Source organism: Nicotiana tomentosiformis, chromosome 2, assembly GCF_000390325.3.
Source record: "Nicotiana tomentosiformis chromosome 2, ASM39032v3, whole genome shotgun sequence".
Lineage (NCBI taxonomy): Eukaryota > Viridiplantae > Streptophyta > Magnoliopsida > Solanales > Solanaceae > Nicotiana > Nicotiana tomentosiformis.
The window spans coordinates 164,665,062-164,678,989 of NC_090813.1; the positions used below are offsets into that span (position 1 = coordinate 164,665,062).

The 13,928-nt window shown below is 36.7% G+C and overlaps 1 protein-coding gene across 2 annotated transcripts; it reads right to left on the bottom strand.

The window, feature by feature from the left end:
• Positions 1-9,261: 9,261 nt before the first annotated feature.
• Positions 9,262-12,940, bottom strand: LOC104106852 (ACT domain-containing protein ACR2). Of its 2 annotated transcripts, XM_009615496.4 has the most exons (8): positions 12,605-12,940; positions 12,146-12,225; positions 12,014-12,065; positions 11,780-11,894; positions 11,622-11,689; positions 10,421-11,098; positions 9,922-10,026; positions 9,262-9,815 (listed from the first exon to the last, which is right to left on the bottom strand). In XM_009615496.4, exons 2-8 carry the CDS (start codon positions 12,214-12,216, stop codon positions 9,468-9,470), a joined length of 1,437 nt encoding a protein of 478 aa, XP_009613791.1. In that variant the 5' UTR covers positions 12,217-12,225; positions 12,605-12,940; the 3' UTR covers positions 9,262-9,467. The 2 variants fall into 2 exon arrangements, with proteins under 2 accessions (XP_009613791.1, XP_009613793.1); XM_009615498.3 differs by lacking the exons at positions 12,014-12,065; positions 12,605-12,940 and having other exon boundaries at positions 12,146-12,196.
• Between the last annotated feature and the right edge of the window lie 988 nt (positions 12,941-13,928).

Consider the following 13,928-nt stretch of genomic DNA (forward strand, 5'->3'; position numbering starts at 1 on the left):
TAGCCTAAATGGCCATGAATCTTGCATTAACTATGCTTAGTCTGTCTAACTTCTTTTTGTTTTTTTTTCGATGATGCCAAAAGGGGGAAAATAGATTTAGGTGTTGGTGTTGATGTGCCTGTTTGTGTGCTTGTTGTATATGTATGGTACCTGCTCTGGGTGGTTGAGATATAAGGTGATTACCTAATTTTATGTAATTGTTGGAAATTGGAGAGTTTTGGTTTTGATGATTAACAAACATGGCAGATATATTGGGTTGGCCAAAGGACCTGGTGAAGGACCTGGTCCTACTGGGTTGGTCTTGCAGAGTGTTGACACTTAATTCTAGGGGGAGTAGGATTTACTTTTGAGAGAGATATTATCTTATTTCGTATTTTATGACCTACTAACTGTAATGACCCGACCGGTCGTTTTGAGTGTATTAGCCCTTATCCCCTATTTACTATTTTTCCCGTATCTGTTTCTGCTTATGTGACTTGTCGGGAGGTCTTGTTTTTAATTTCGGAGTGTTTTGGGACACTTAGTCCCTCAAACGAAAGCTAAGTCTAGGAATTTTGACCGTAGTCGGAATTGTGTGAAGACGGTGCCGGAATGGAGTTTCGTCAGTTCCGTCGGTTCCGTTGGGTAATTTTTTACTTGGGAACATGTCCGTACGGTGAATTTGAGGTCTGTAGCTAATTTAGGCTTGAAATGGCAAAAGTCAAATTATGGGAAGTTTGATCGGGGGGTTGACTTTTTGATATCGGAGTCGGATTCTGATTCCGGAAGTTGGAATAGGTTTGTAATGTTGAATATGACTTGTGTGCAAAATTTGAGGTCAATCGGATGTGGTTTGGTAGGTTTCGGCGTCATTTGTGGAATTTGAAAGTTTAGAAGTTCTTTAGGCTTGAATCCGGGTGTAATTGGTGTTTTGATGTTGTTTTGAGTGCTTCGAAGGTTTGGCTAAGTTTGCATAGGGTTATATGACTTGTTGGTATGTTTGGTTGAGGTCCCGGGGGCCTCGGGGGTGTTTCGGATGCCCATCGGAATGAAATTTGGACTTAGGCATTGCTGGTTTTTTTCTGGCGTTCTGGTGTTTCGCACCTGCGGTGGGAACCCACAGGTGCGGCCCTGTAAAAGCGAAGAGGAGGATGCATATGCGGGTAAGACTGGGTTGGAATGGAAGTGCAGGTACGAGGTTAGGAGCGCATTTGCGAAACCGCAGATGCGGAAGGGGAGGCGCAGATGCGGAAAAAGGCCAGGGTGGGAAAAATTGTAGAAGCGAGCAGGGCCCGCATGTGAGAATGAGTGACCGCAGATGCAAAGTCTGGGAGCTTAAATGGGATCCGCACCTGCAATGGAATTTTCGCAGGTGCGGCATCGCAGATGCGACAGAATGTCCGCAGGTGCGGAAGAACTGAGCAGAAAATGGAACTTCGAGGGTTTGATTCCCATTTTGATTTTGGGACTTTGAGAGCTCGGTGTGAGGCGATTATTCGAGGTATCTTCAAGAAGATTGTTGGGTTGCACGCTGCAACGAGCCGTATGGCTACTTATATGATTGGGTCGGGTTACACGCCGCAACGAGCCTTATGGATATTTATGGATTGTGGATCAGGTTGCACGCCGCAAGGAGCCGTATGGCTACTTATATGATTGGGTCGGGCTGCACGCCGCAGCGATATAGTGCTTAGGCTGAAAGGAGCCCCTCCGGAGTCTGCACACCCCCAATGAGTACAGGTACCTATTGAGAGTGTGTATTGAGGGCTGAGAGTATGAGCTGTTGAGATGAGTTGAGTGACTGCTGCCTTGAGAGGCTGTACTTGCTTTTATTTATTGTTGCACTTAGTTGTTATTTGTTGTTGTGAAATTTCTGGAAGATTCATATTTGTCTTACTTGAGCTCGAACTGATTTGACTTATACCACCGGATTTGAAAGCATGTTCACCCTTTACTGAAAACTTTTGAAATCATCTGTATTTTTTAATAGCTCGTCACTACTTCTCAGTTCCTTATTTAATTTTGTTACTTGCTGAGTTGGTTGTACTTATGCTACACCCTGCACTTCATGTGTAGATCCAGGTGTGTACGGTTCTGACGGTCGCTGAGTTCGTGCGCGAGCTGATTATCGGAGACTTACGAGGTAGCTGCCGGCGTCTGTAGTCCTTGTTTCTCCTTTCTTATTATCTTTTCTCTCTTGTATTGGCATTTGGCACAGACTGTAGTAGACTCTTTTTCTAGATTTGTTGATAGATGCTCATGACTTAGTGACACACCGATGTTGGGCTATCATTCCGCACTTGTGTTTTGGGTTTTTACCCCATTATTTTGTAAACCTTCAGTTAGTTTAATTACTTTAGCTCACTTCTATTATATATTGAAAGCATATTGAGAATTTTGGCTTGCCTAGTTCAACGATAGACGCCATCACGACTGATTAGGTATTTGGGTCGTGACACTAACCACCTAGATAATAGAGAATCTTGGTAAATCTTTATTGTTAACTTGGAGACCAAGTCTGTAAGGAAGTAGAGTTAAAAGTGGATTTATTTTAGGAAAAAAGATCATATTTTTCCTATACTTACTTTATTCTCTAGCGTTAGGAGGGAGATCTTTAAGGGATATATTTTGTACGAAATTGGTGGAAATTAAAACAGGTTTCTTACTGGAAAAGAGTTAGAATTGGAGTAGGAAACAAATAAGGAAAACAATGTTGTCATATATGGTAAGTTCTTTATGAAGTAGGTCTCTTATTATTTGTTTCTTTTTATGATTTGAAATCTTTATGCTACTTACGTGTTACCTATATGTAATCCAAGTTTACTTCATTGTAGGTATACACTTCTATTATTTCTTTAGAGAAAAGTGAGAAAAAACGAATTTAAAATTCTAAAGTGGATATTGAAGGTTGGAACGCGCAGAAGAACCAGACTAGAGAACTTGTTCCTTGATACATTGTCAAATTCATTGTGTCTAGTCTAGTTAATTGTATTAGGCTTGTGAGTTGTAATCTTATTTGCTTATACAAGAAGCATTTCGAGGGGGTTTTCTCTGTGAGAGAACTCAAATCTTAGGCTAGAGTTAGCTTGCGTTTTTTGCTACAATCAGAGTAGTTGTAGGCAGTCAAGTGGCTAGGAATGAGTCTCTAGGTTATAAGAGTTTTGTAACCGGAAACTACTCGTTTTTTTAGTGAAGTTTTTATGAGAAATCCCAGAGGTGGGTCGTGATTTTTACTCCCTTGAGAAAGGAGGCTTTTCACATAAAAATCTTTTGTGTATTTGATTTTGCACTTTACTATTTCAGTTGTTTAACGAATGAGTATATATAAGAACCAAGTTCTTATACATGTATCTAAGTGGTGCACCACACTAATAATTGGTATTAGAGAAGGTTTTTAGTAATAAAGTCTAACACCATGAGAGATATTAAAGATGAGTGCACCACCTGGAATGAATACGGGATAATCTACCACTCGTCCACCATTATTTAATGGCCAACATTATAGTTGGTGAAAAAATTGCATGATAATTTTCTTGCAAGCTGGAGACTATGAATTGTGGGAAATAGTTACTGATGGACCCCTAATCCCTACCAAGAAAAGTAGGGACGGACAAACGATGCCTAAAATTAAGGGGGAATTCAATGCTAAAGATTACAAGATGTTGGAGAAGAATGCTAAGGCCATCAAGATACTTGCGTGTGGACTTGGTCCGGGTGAATATAACAGGATTTCTGCTTGTTCCTCAACAAAAAAATTTGGGATGCCTTGCAAATTGCTCATGAAGGCACTAACCAATTAAAAAGGGTCAGAATTGAACTCCTTATGAGACAATATGAATTATTTTCTATGGATGATAGGGAGACAATAAAGGACATGCATGCTCGATTTATTCTTTTTACTAATGAACTCCACTCATTTGGAAAAGTATTTTCTTCTAAAGAACTTGTCAGAAAAATCTTGAGGATAATGCCATCTTCATGGAAGAATAAGGTTACATGCATCCAAGAAGCATAGGAGCTAGAAAAATTGACAATAGATGAACTTATTGGAAACCTGTTGATCTATGAGCTTCGTACGAATGATCAAATCAAGAATGAGCCAAAGAAAAAACAAAGTTTAGCCTTGACAACAGATGTGAGTGATGATTCAGACCTTCATGAGGAAGAACTTGATGTATTAACTTGCAAGCTAAAAGAGTTTTTCAGAAAGAAAAGAGCAAAAACGAAGAAAAAAACAGTCAAAGGACATGGTCCTTGAGTGTTTTAGGTCCCCAAAGAGGCCATTTGACAACAACTTGAGAAGAGCCATGCTAGCAGCCTTTCAAGATATTTCCGATGAAGAAGCAGAAAGCGAAGGTGAAGAAGATGGAGTTTTTGCTATGATGTCCATGAGTGACTCAAACTATGAGAATAAATCTAATGAGGTAAACCTTTCTGTTCTCAAAGAAAACATTCATGCAATGTCTAAGAAAGAATTGATGCATGTAGTGCTCTCTTTGATAAACGAAATTGATAGGTTGAGTTCTAATAATGATCAGTTAATGAATATATTTTCAAGTGTTAAACTAGACCCTTAAGTCTTGAACATAATAATGATGAACTTGAAAACCAAATAAAAGATCTTAAGGAACAAATTCACGTTCTTAAAACTGAAAATGCAGCACTCAAACTTGAAAGTATGAAATCAAATAAAGTACTAAATAAAGATAAGAAATTAGTTAGTGAGATTCAGATTTCCCTTAAAAGGAATAAAAAAGACAAAAGAAAAATTGTACATTAAAACTGAAAAGAATAGATTACTTGAAGAGAATATGAACAAAGCTAATTATGACTTACCAGAATCACTAAGTGGAACAAGTCCTCAGATGCGCTAAATTGGCTAAAAGAAAATCATAACAGGAATAAGACTAGAATTGGATATGAGAAATCTTTGTCTAAGCTGGATCCTAAGTATGTGAAAGTTCATAAAAATAAGTTTACACATGGTGATAAAACTGATCACTTCAAGGATATATCAATTGTTAGATTGAGTGCCTTTATGGATTACTAAAGAACTTGGTTCGTTACCTTACTCCTTAAGCGTAAGCAAAAATAAATAATAAAGTAAACACAATAATTTTTACTTGAAAAATCACCCGGCTCAAAAGGTGTAAAAACCACGACCTACCACGTAGTATTTTAGCTTCAACTTCACTAGAACAATGAGCCAAATGTATCGATTACAAATATGTAACTCAATATTGTCTAGTTCTTCTACTTCAACTATTTGACTTATAGGTTACTCTAACTTGCAAAATCAAACACTCACTCCAACTCACTAATTGTATATGACACTTTGATTATAACTCGATTTTCTAAAATACATTTGCTAGATTGACTCAAGAAGAACACAAACACTGGTACTCGACTTGAGTATAGAAAATGTAGTTCTTAAGTTGATGTGCAAAAGGATAATCTCAGTAGTCCAAAAAGATAGTATTTAAACTCCTTGGGCTCCGAGATCTTTTAGGATTCCTATGCGTAGTCAACTTCTCGTTTGATGGGACTCCTACTTCTCCAAGGACTCCATAATTCTTGGAACTCTTATCTCTCAGTTATGAAAGCATATCTTCTTGGACAACAACTCTTATCATGTTTAGCAGTCCTCTTCCAACGAACTCGGACTTAAGTAACTTTGTGATAAAGTTACTGTCTTATAGGAATGTGCAATCATCAATATCACGACTCAAAATCTAACTTGTCATGATGGCACCTAACACAACCCGCTAGGTAAGCCAAATAACGGTAAACACAATTTAATAATAAAATTAAGATTCAAAAGTGAAATAATTAAATTTTTATACAACTCCCCAAGGACTGGTAGTACAAGTCATGAGCCACTAAGATTTAGATTTACAAACTGAAATGAGAAATGATACAACATTTGTTTGAAATGTACATGAATAGAATCTCAAATCTAGAGCTACCAAGAACTAGTGGTAGCAACAATCTGGAACGCAGGTACATCTTCAATGCCAGCTCCCGCCATACACAGCAACATCAGCTCCAAAATCTGCACACAAGAAGCAAAAGTATTTTATGAATACTACCGACCTCATGTACTCAATAAGTAACAAACCTAACCTCAGGTTGAAAGCAATGACGAGCTCGAAAAACGGCCATAGTCCAACACCAATAGCCAACGTAATAATATAATGAAAGTAGTAAAGTAATAACTCAAAAGATATTATGCTCAGCTCGTGCACAGTTACGAAAAAGTAGACATGTTTTTCAGGTACATCAATAAAGCCCAAATCTTTCACCGGAGTCACCAAAATATGAGTATATCAGAAGAACTGTGATTTTTGCCAAACTTTCAACAACAGATAAAACATCTCGTTATCACATAGCATGAGGAAAATACATCTCTATTCCTACATGTCAATATGCATGTCACGTTATCAATTATCATATACCGTCTAGTCATGAGGAATATATATCTCAATGCCTACATGTCAAATGTACATGTCAAATCATGAATATCACAATACCGTCTAGCATGAGGAAAAATACATCTCTATGCCTACAGGCCAAGTATGCATGTCAAATGAATGATTTAACGGTGATATTCTCAGGTACTCTCACCCTCAATATACTCAAGTTATCTATCTCAATTGCCCACTTCATCACACATATACAATCAGTCAGCACTGTACGGGTGCCTGGCTCATAAGCCCCTCACCGAAGCACGTGTATATATAACACCGTGCATGCGCTCACTGCTGGTATGTAAGACTCTGGAGGGGCTACATAAAACAAAAGCCTGTAAGGCCTGCTGCGGTGTGCAACCCGATCTACAATAATAAATAATAGTCACAAAGCCAATATGACTTGCTGCAGCGTACAGTCCGATCCACAATAACACTCACAACACGGCTATCAGCCCCACCTCAGTCATCAATCTCCCAAGTCTCAAGGGCTCACAATCTCGTACCACTCAGCCCAAACAATGATAATATGTAATGTAATAGTGAATGATAAATAGAGACTGAGATATGATATGCAAATGATGAACTATGACTAAGTATATAATTGCAATTAAAGCAGATAACTCAAAACAACAAAAATAACCTAATTAGGTCTCAACTGGATAAGCACATAGCCTAAACATGATATCTAGCATGAATCACATCCCAATTACTCTAACAAATAGGAATTTCATAGATAAAAAAGACTGGATAGCAACACAGTACAGAAATCAACCTGGTTCATGTTTACCATGGTGCACGCCCATGCGCCCGTCACCTAGTATGTGTGTCACCCCAACATAACACCAATAACACGTTTCATAGGAATAAATACCCTCAATTCCAAGTTAAGAAGTGTTACTTACCTCGAACAAGCCAAATCCAATACCGAGCAAGCCAAACAATACTCTAGAAATGCCATCCCACACTTAACAACCTCCGAACAGCTCGAAACTAGCCAAAAGCAACTCAAACGCATCAAATAATGCCTAAGGAAACAATATCAAATGATAAAGGTCGAATCTTTACACATTTACTCAAAATCAACCAAAAAGTCAAAACCAGGACCGCACCACGAAACCTGATAAAACTCATAAAATCCGACTATCCATTCAATTACGAGTCCAACCATACTAATTTCACTCAATTCTGACTCTGAATCGATGTTCAAAACTCAACAATTCACTTAAGGTAGGTTTACACAAAAATCCTAATTTCTCTTTTGAAATCCAATCAAATGCCAAAAACGAAGATCCAATCACGGAATAAAATTAATACCGAGTAGAAAATACTTACCCCAATCCATGTGGTGAAAATTGCCTCCAAAATCGCAAATCCGAGCTCCATAGCTCAAAATATGTTAAAATGTCTGAAACTTTCTAAATAGAGTACTTATAATCACTGAGCATCAATACCCATCGCGATCGCGGGATATCCTTTGCGATCGCGAAGAACAAATACAACTGCCACCAAAAATGCTCCATGCATTCGCGATACTACACACGCGAACGCGATGACCACATACATCTATACTATGCGATCACGACGCAGCTTACGCGAACACGATGAAGAAGTCCTAGCTCTCAGCTCAGCTCTATGCGAACGTGATGCCTCATATACGAACACAGACAGTAACCAACACAAACCAACGCGAACGCGTTCCTGATGACGCAAACGCGAAGAAGAAAATTACTCAGCTCTAGAATTCCTCTACGCGATCGGGAGCCTGCTTCGCGATCGCGATGCTCTATAGACACACCAGCAATCAACAATACAACAACCATTCGAAATGATCCGAACTACGTCTGAAACTCACTCGAGCTCCTCGGGATCCTATCCGAACATACCAACAAGTCCCATAACACAATACGGACTTATTCGAAGCCTCAAATCATACATAACACCATCAAAACCACGAATCACACCTCAAATCGAACTTAAAGAACTTTTAAACTTTTAACTTCCAAAACTCGTGTCGAACCATATCAAATTAACTCGGAATGACCTCAAATTTTGCACATAAGTCCCAAATGACATAACGAAACTATTCTAATTCCTTGAACTATAATCCGAATCTGATATCATCAAGGTCAACTCGCGGTCAAACTTATGAACATTCCAAACCTTTAAATTGTCAACTTTCGCCAAATAGTGTCGAAATCTTCTAAAAACATCCAAATGTATATTCGGGCATACGCCCAAGTCCAAAATCACCATCCGGACCTAACCGAACTATCAAAACTCCAATTCGGGATCAAATACACATAAGTCGAAGTTGGTCAACTCTTCCAACTTAAAACTTCCTAGTTGAGAATAATTCTTCCAAATCAATAACGAATCATCTGAAAACCAAAATCAACAATTCACACAAGTCATAATACATATCATATGCAGCTGCTCAAGATTTAAAACAGCTTAACGGAATGCAAATGCTCAAAACGACCGGTTGGTTGGGTCGTTACAATCAACGTTGAGGACCTAATTCTTAGAACAGTTAAGCAGCTACGTTGAGAACTTGGTTCTTAAAGCATGTCCTTTGAATAAACTCTGTTAGTCATCAAAACATCAGTACTCAACACATGATTGTTCTAATGTTTTGAATCTCGTGCATTGTTGGCAATTGTGTTTCGAGAGGTAAGTGTCCTTTATGGTTCCTTTCTGGTCGTCGTTAATATGATTTGGTTGTTTGGAAGTCTGTTTTGTGGTATAAGGTATGCAAAATAGTCTCTCTCTTTTCTTTTTTTTTGGGGGTCAAAACAAAACAATATTCCCAGTCTTTTCTCGGTAAAGTAAAATTTCCAGCTTTTATTCAAAGATAATATCCTTGGGGTTGTCAAATTGAAATGTGCAATAATAGATTCAACTGACAAATTTACAGGTTATGTATATATGTACAATGTCTACCTATGACCTATCAAACAACAAAATGCTGCTAGGAATTTACATAATTTAATTGCTAAACCGGCTAGAGTGTGACACCATCTAAATCGCAACAAAGTTGTGGGAGAGCTTTTCAAACTGAGATTTCATTAAATCCCCAAGAGATCGAAAAGAACTTCCACGTGTCATGGAGCCTGTGGCTGTTGTTGTCGTCGTTGTCTCGTTATTCACAGCAACATCAATTTCGCCCATCTCAGTCTTCATGGACTTGACAAACTTCATGTCAATATCATTACCAGAAATGTCTCTTATGTAGAATGTATGTCTTGCCTTCCCTCCCTCTGTTGCTACATCTGCTCTAACAACAGCTAGGCCACTCTCTCTAAGAACCCGAGTAATATCAGAAAGCAATCCTACTCTGTTGTTGGCACATAATTCTAATCGAATTCCCTGTCAAATAACCAATTAAAAACATGATGCTCAGAAAGAAGTGGACTGACTATGAGTTAAATTAAACCAACTATTACTATATATATATATTGAAGAAAAGACAGACCTCGCAAGCCCTTCTTTCTATAGCAGCTTTCAAGCATTTTACTACTCTTTCTTTCTCACTCTCTGTGCTCATTGCATATCCATCAACATGCCTTATGAAATATTCCTGTGACGTCAAAAATTTCATCAGCATATATATTTTGTGTATTATATTTTCGCTAATCATTATTATCTACGGCTGATTAATCTCTAAGAGGCCAAGGTCACACCATCCTCGTTTCTATTACAGGCACCTATATCTCGAAAAGTGGCCTACATGACTTCTCAATCCATATGGAACAAGTCTAAAGGTGATTTTATTTTTATTTTCGAAAGACTCAAGATTTATAAGGAAATCACTTTGAAACTCTCATCTCCGCTTTCACTATGTGAACATTTTTTCAATATTCCTAAAGCAACAACACTTGAGAAATATAAAAACAAGAGTGAACCCATGATTATGAGGTGCCAAAGAATTTTTTTTTTAAAAACAAAACAAGCAAAAGAAGAAGACGAAGTACCTGAAATGCACAACCTCCACGAGAATCAACGGAAGCATGGAAAATGACATATTGCATATCCATAAGAGTGCAAACAGTATCAAACATGAGCCTCCTACGGTCCTTGCACTGAATAGAAACTATTGAGTATCCTTTCTCATCACAATTCTCAATGCAAACACTCAATATTTTCTCTTCCTTATCATTAATGTCAGATCTTGGAGACCCCATTCTTGGAGACCTTATAGGCTTTGAAATAGGGCTTTCAAAGTCGCGAACAGAAAGCATAAGTTGATGTAATCGACGTTCAACATCGGTCACTGTGCCTTCTCCTTCAGGATTAAGGCCATAAGCAGTCTTCACTTGTTGTTGATTTCCACTTTCTTCATTGGTTGTTGCTCGGAGCACAGTGGTTAGGTGATCTTCGATTGCTAGCAAGCGATCGTGGTCGATAGGGGTGTCTGTATATTCTTCTGAAATGTAAACAACGCAAGCTAAACGTGCATTATGGCTCCATGCATGTGCTTCCACAACGTTACAATGGAGATCAGCTAGGGCAGCTGATATCTCTGAAAATAACCCTGGTCTATCTCTTCCAGTCATTTCAATAGCTCTAGGCTCAGGAGGAGATTCACATTTCAAAATATTTCTACTTCCTGACTTTGATTTTTGTATTCCCTCCCTATTTGCACCAATAGCCTGGATGTTTCTTTCGATCAGTGATATGGATAAGAGTTTTAAATTGTATACATTGTTTAATGATTTTTTGTATTAGCCGTGTAATTTTAACTAGTTATTGTAGGTTATTACTCTATTGCACTATACATAAAATCAACGCTAATAAATAGGAGAGCATAACATTTATATCTATCAACGTTATTTTAACAATCAAATTAAGTTGATCTATAGACCTATATAATAAATAACTGTGTTTAGTCATTCTAATTTGATAACCTAAGTAATAAAGTATAAATAACCAACCACAACATGTTAAAATATAGAAGTAAATATGCAAAGTAGATACTCATGGTTATACTCTCTTTGTTTGTTATAGTTTAATTTGGCACAATGATTAATAAAGAATGTGAAAACTTCTAAAAGTTAATATCGCTAATCATGGAATTTAATTGTGTATTATAGTTTAGTTCGAAACATAAGGATTTGAGTTCTTCAGCCAAACAAAAGGGATTTTAGCTGGAACTTCTATGTATGATTGTATTACCTGCTGAATATAGTTGATAACTCTCTGATCAGTAACTTTGTTACCGAGCGCATCTTTAACATGAAAGACTGAAAACAAGCATTTAAAAGAAACATGTTAGATCCTATTAATTTGTTATTAATAACAGAAATAATGTGAATGTATATTATGTCGAATACCATCCATGAACCATCCAGCATCTGAAGATATATAGCCTTTCAATATAATGAAATTCATATCTGTTAGCACTTGCACCACTTCCAGTAGAAGACCTTGCTTATTTACACTATCAATCTGCATGTAATACGAATGGTTTGTTACAACTAAAACTATTTTGCTTTCATTTTCCCCTTAAATTAACAATTTATTCTTCATCTCGAAGAGAAATTTTATAATAATAAAAAAAACTTTACCTTCACTACTGTACAATTCTCTAGGCTCTCATTGTCAATAGTAATTCGGCATCTATATACGAGGAGAATTAAGTTAAATCTATTGAATTTTTGTCAAACAGAAATTTTGACAAAATCATTTTGATCACTTACTTTGGGCCATTTATCCTCTCAGCTAGGCTATCAAAATCAGGATCAAAATATGGCGAACAAACTCGGTTCATGCCTTCAAACTACAAAATAGGTCATGCGTATAAGTTAACCACAATAACAATAACAATAACATACTACTGGTGACCAACATCAAAAACGTGATGAAAACAACGGGAATTATGAAAACAATAACAATGTTGACAACAAAAATGATGACAGCAACAATTTGAAAACAATGACGACAAAAACAAAAGCAACTAACAATAATAATAGCAATATAATCTTAAGATTCAATTGTTCCTGACTAGATTTTTAGAAAATAACTTCATAGAAAATGCATTTATTCCTTTTTCCTTCTTGCACATCTCAACTGTTGTTGCAGTTGAAAAGATGTGTAAATATACTTTTTCAAATAAGAACATATGACAAGAAACAAAACATCTTATAACAGTGGCTGACCTATTTTTGTCTCTACTCTCTTGAAAGTTTATGTGGAGATGTGATAAAACAGCTAGAGAAATCCCTGTTAACTAAATAAGGAATAAAAAGGAGGAGATAGATGCCAGTGAGAAGTCTAATCCCAATATTTTTTGGAAGAGGGAGAGAGATGGACGAAACCAAATTTCTGTGCTCTCTCACAGAAAGAAGAATGGAAGAAAATACACTAAATAAAAAAGCTAATTATTTCTATAAAATAATAACGAATGATTAGAGAGATTGTGTTAAAATTTGCTAGTGAAGGAGAGTATGCTTAGAAGAAATTAAAGAAGAAAAATGGGTGGTGGAAGTTTAGTTTGGGAAGTAGTAAGGTGAGATAGGTAAAGAAATGATGTTTAGAACTCAAAAAATATAATCCACACAAAATTGTAAGTTTAGGCCACATCTCTTATTGAATTGATTAAGTCATCTTTTACCAAATAGTCACTCAGTCAGTCAGTCAATTATGTCCCTTTAGCCATCCACAAATTACTCCTGATTTTTTGGAAAACCCCCTTTCTATAATAGGCATTACGAAGATGCAGCCCGACCAAGCATGCATGAAACCGAAAGAGGATCAAGAATTAAGGATTGTAAGTTTATAGTCCATTAACTACATATCATCTCCTATGCTTTTATGTTTGTGGCTTGAAATCCATCTCGGCTTTTAGATGAAACTGAATTGAATGCAGACGGGTTTAATTGAACCAGTACTTTTGACATAGAACATAAATTTATATGTAAGAATTCATTAAAGTTGCAATTAATAGCAATTTGAACCCATAACTTTAAAAAGACAATGAGTTCAATGCTAAAATCTTTAAAGATTGAACTCATAAAACTTAAATCATAGATTCGCCTCTGTTTGAACGAGTTAGCGGGAAAGCCAGGGACTGTAGACTATAGTTGGAGCAAACACAACGCGACATCCGCGCAAAAAGATTTACGAGCAAGATAAATTACTTTAAAGGATATATAATTGTTAATCAATATACTGGATTTTCAGGAGAAAAAACTCATTAAAAACTCATTTTGAATGTTAAAAACGCTTACGGGATACAATTTTGATTACGTAATTGATTAGTTAACTTGTTTATACTAATCGCGTATTGCACGATCCGACACCATAATGTGAAATAGTTTTATTACAAGGGTAGTGTAAATCTTTATAAACAGTCATTTCAAATGACTTCAATATATCTGGAAGCAAATTGTGAAAGTGATTGGAAGAAAAAATATATTACATAAATAATATCCAATTTATAAAGAATGAGGAAAGAATGACATATCAGTTAAGAGTTTTAAA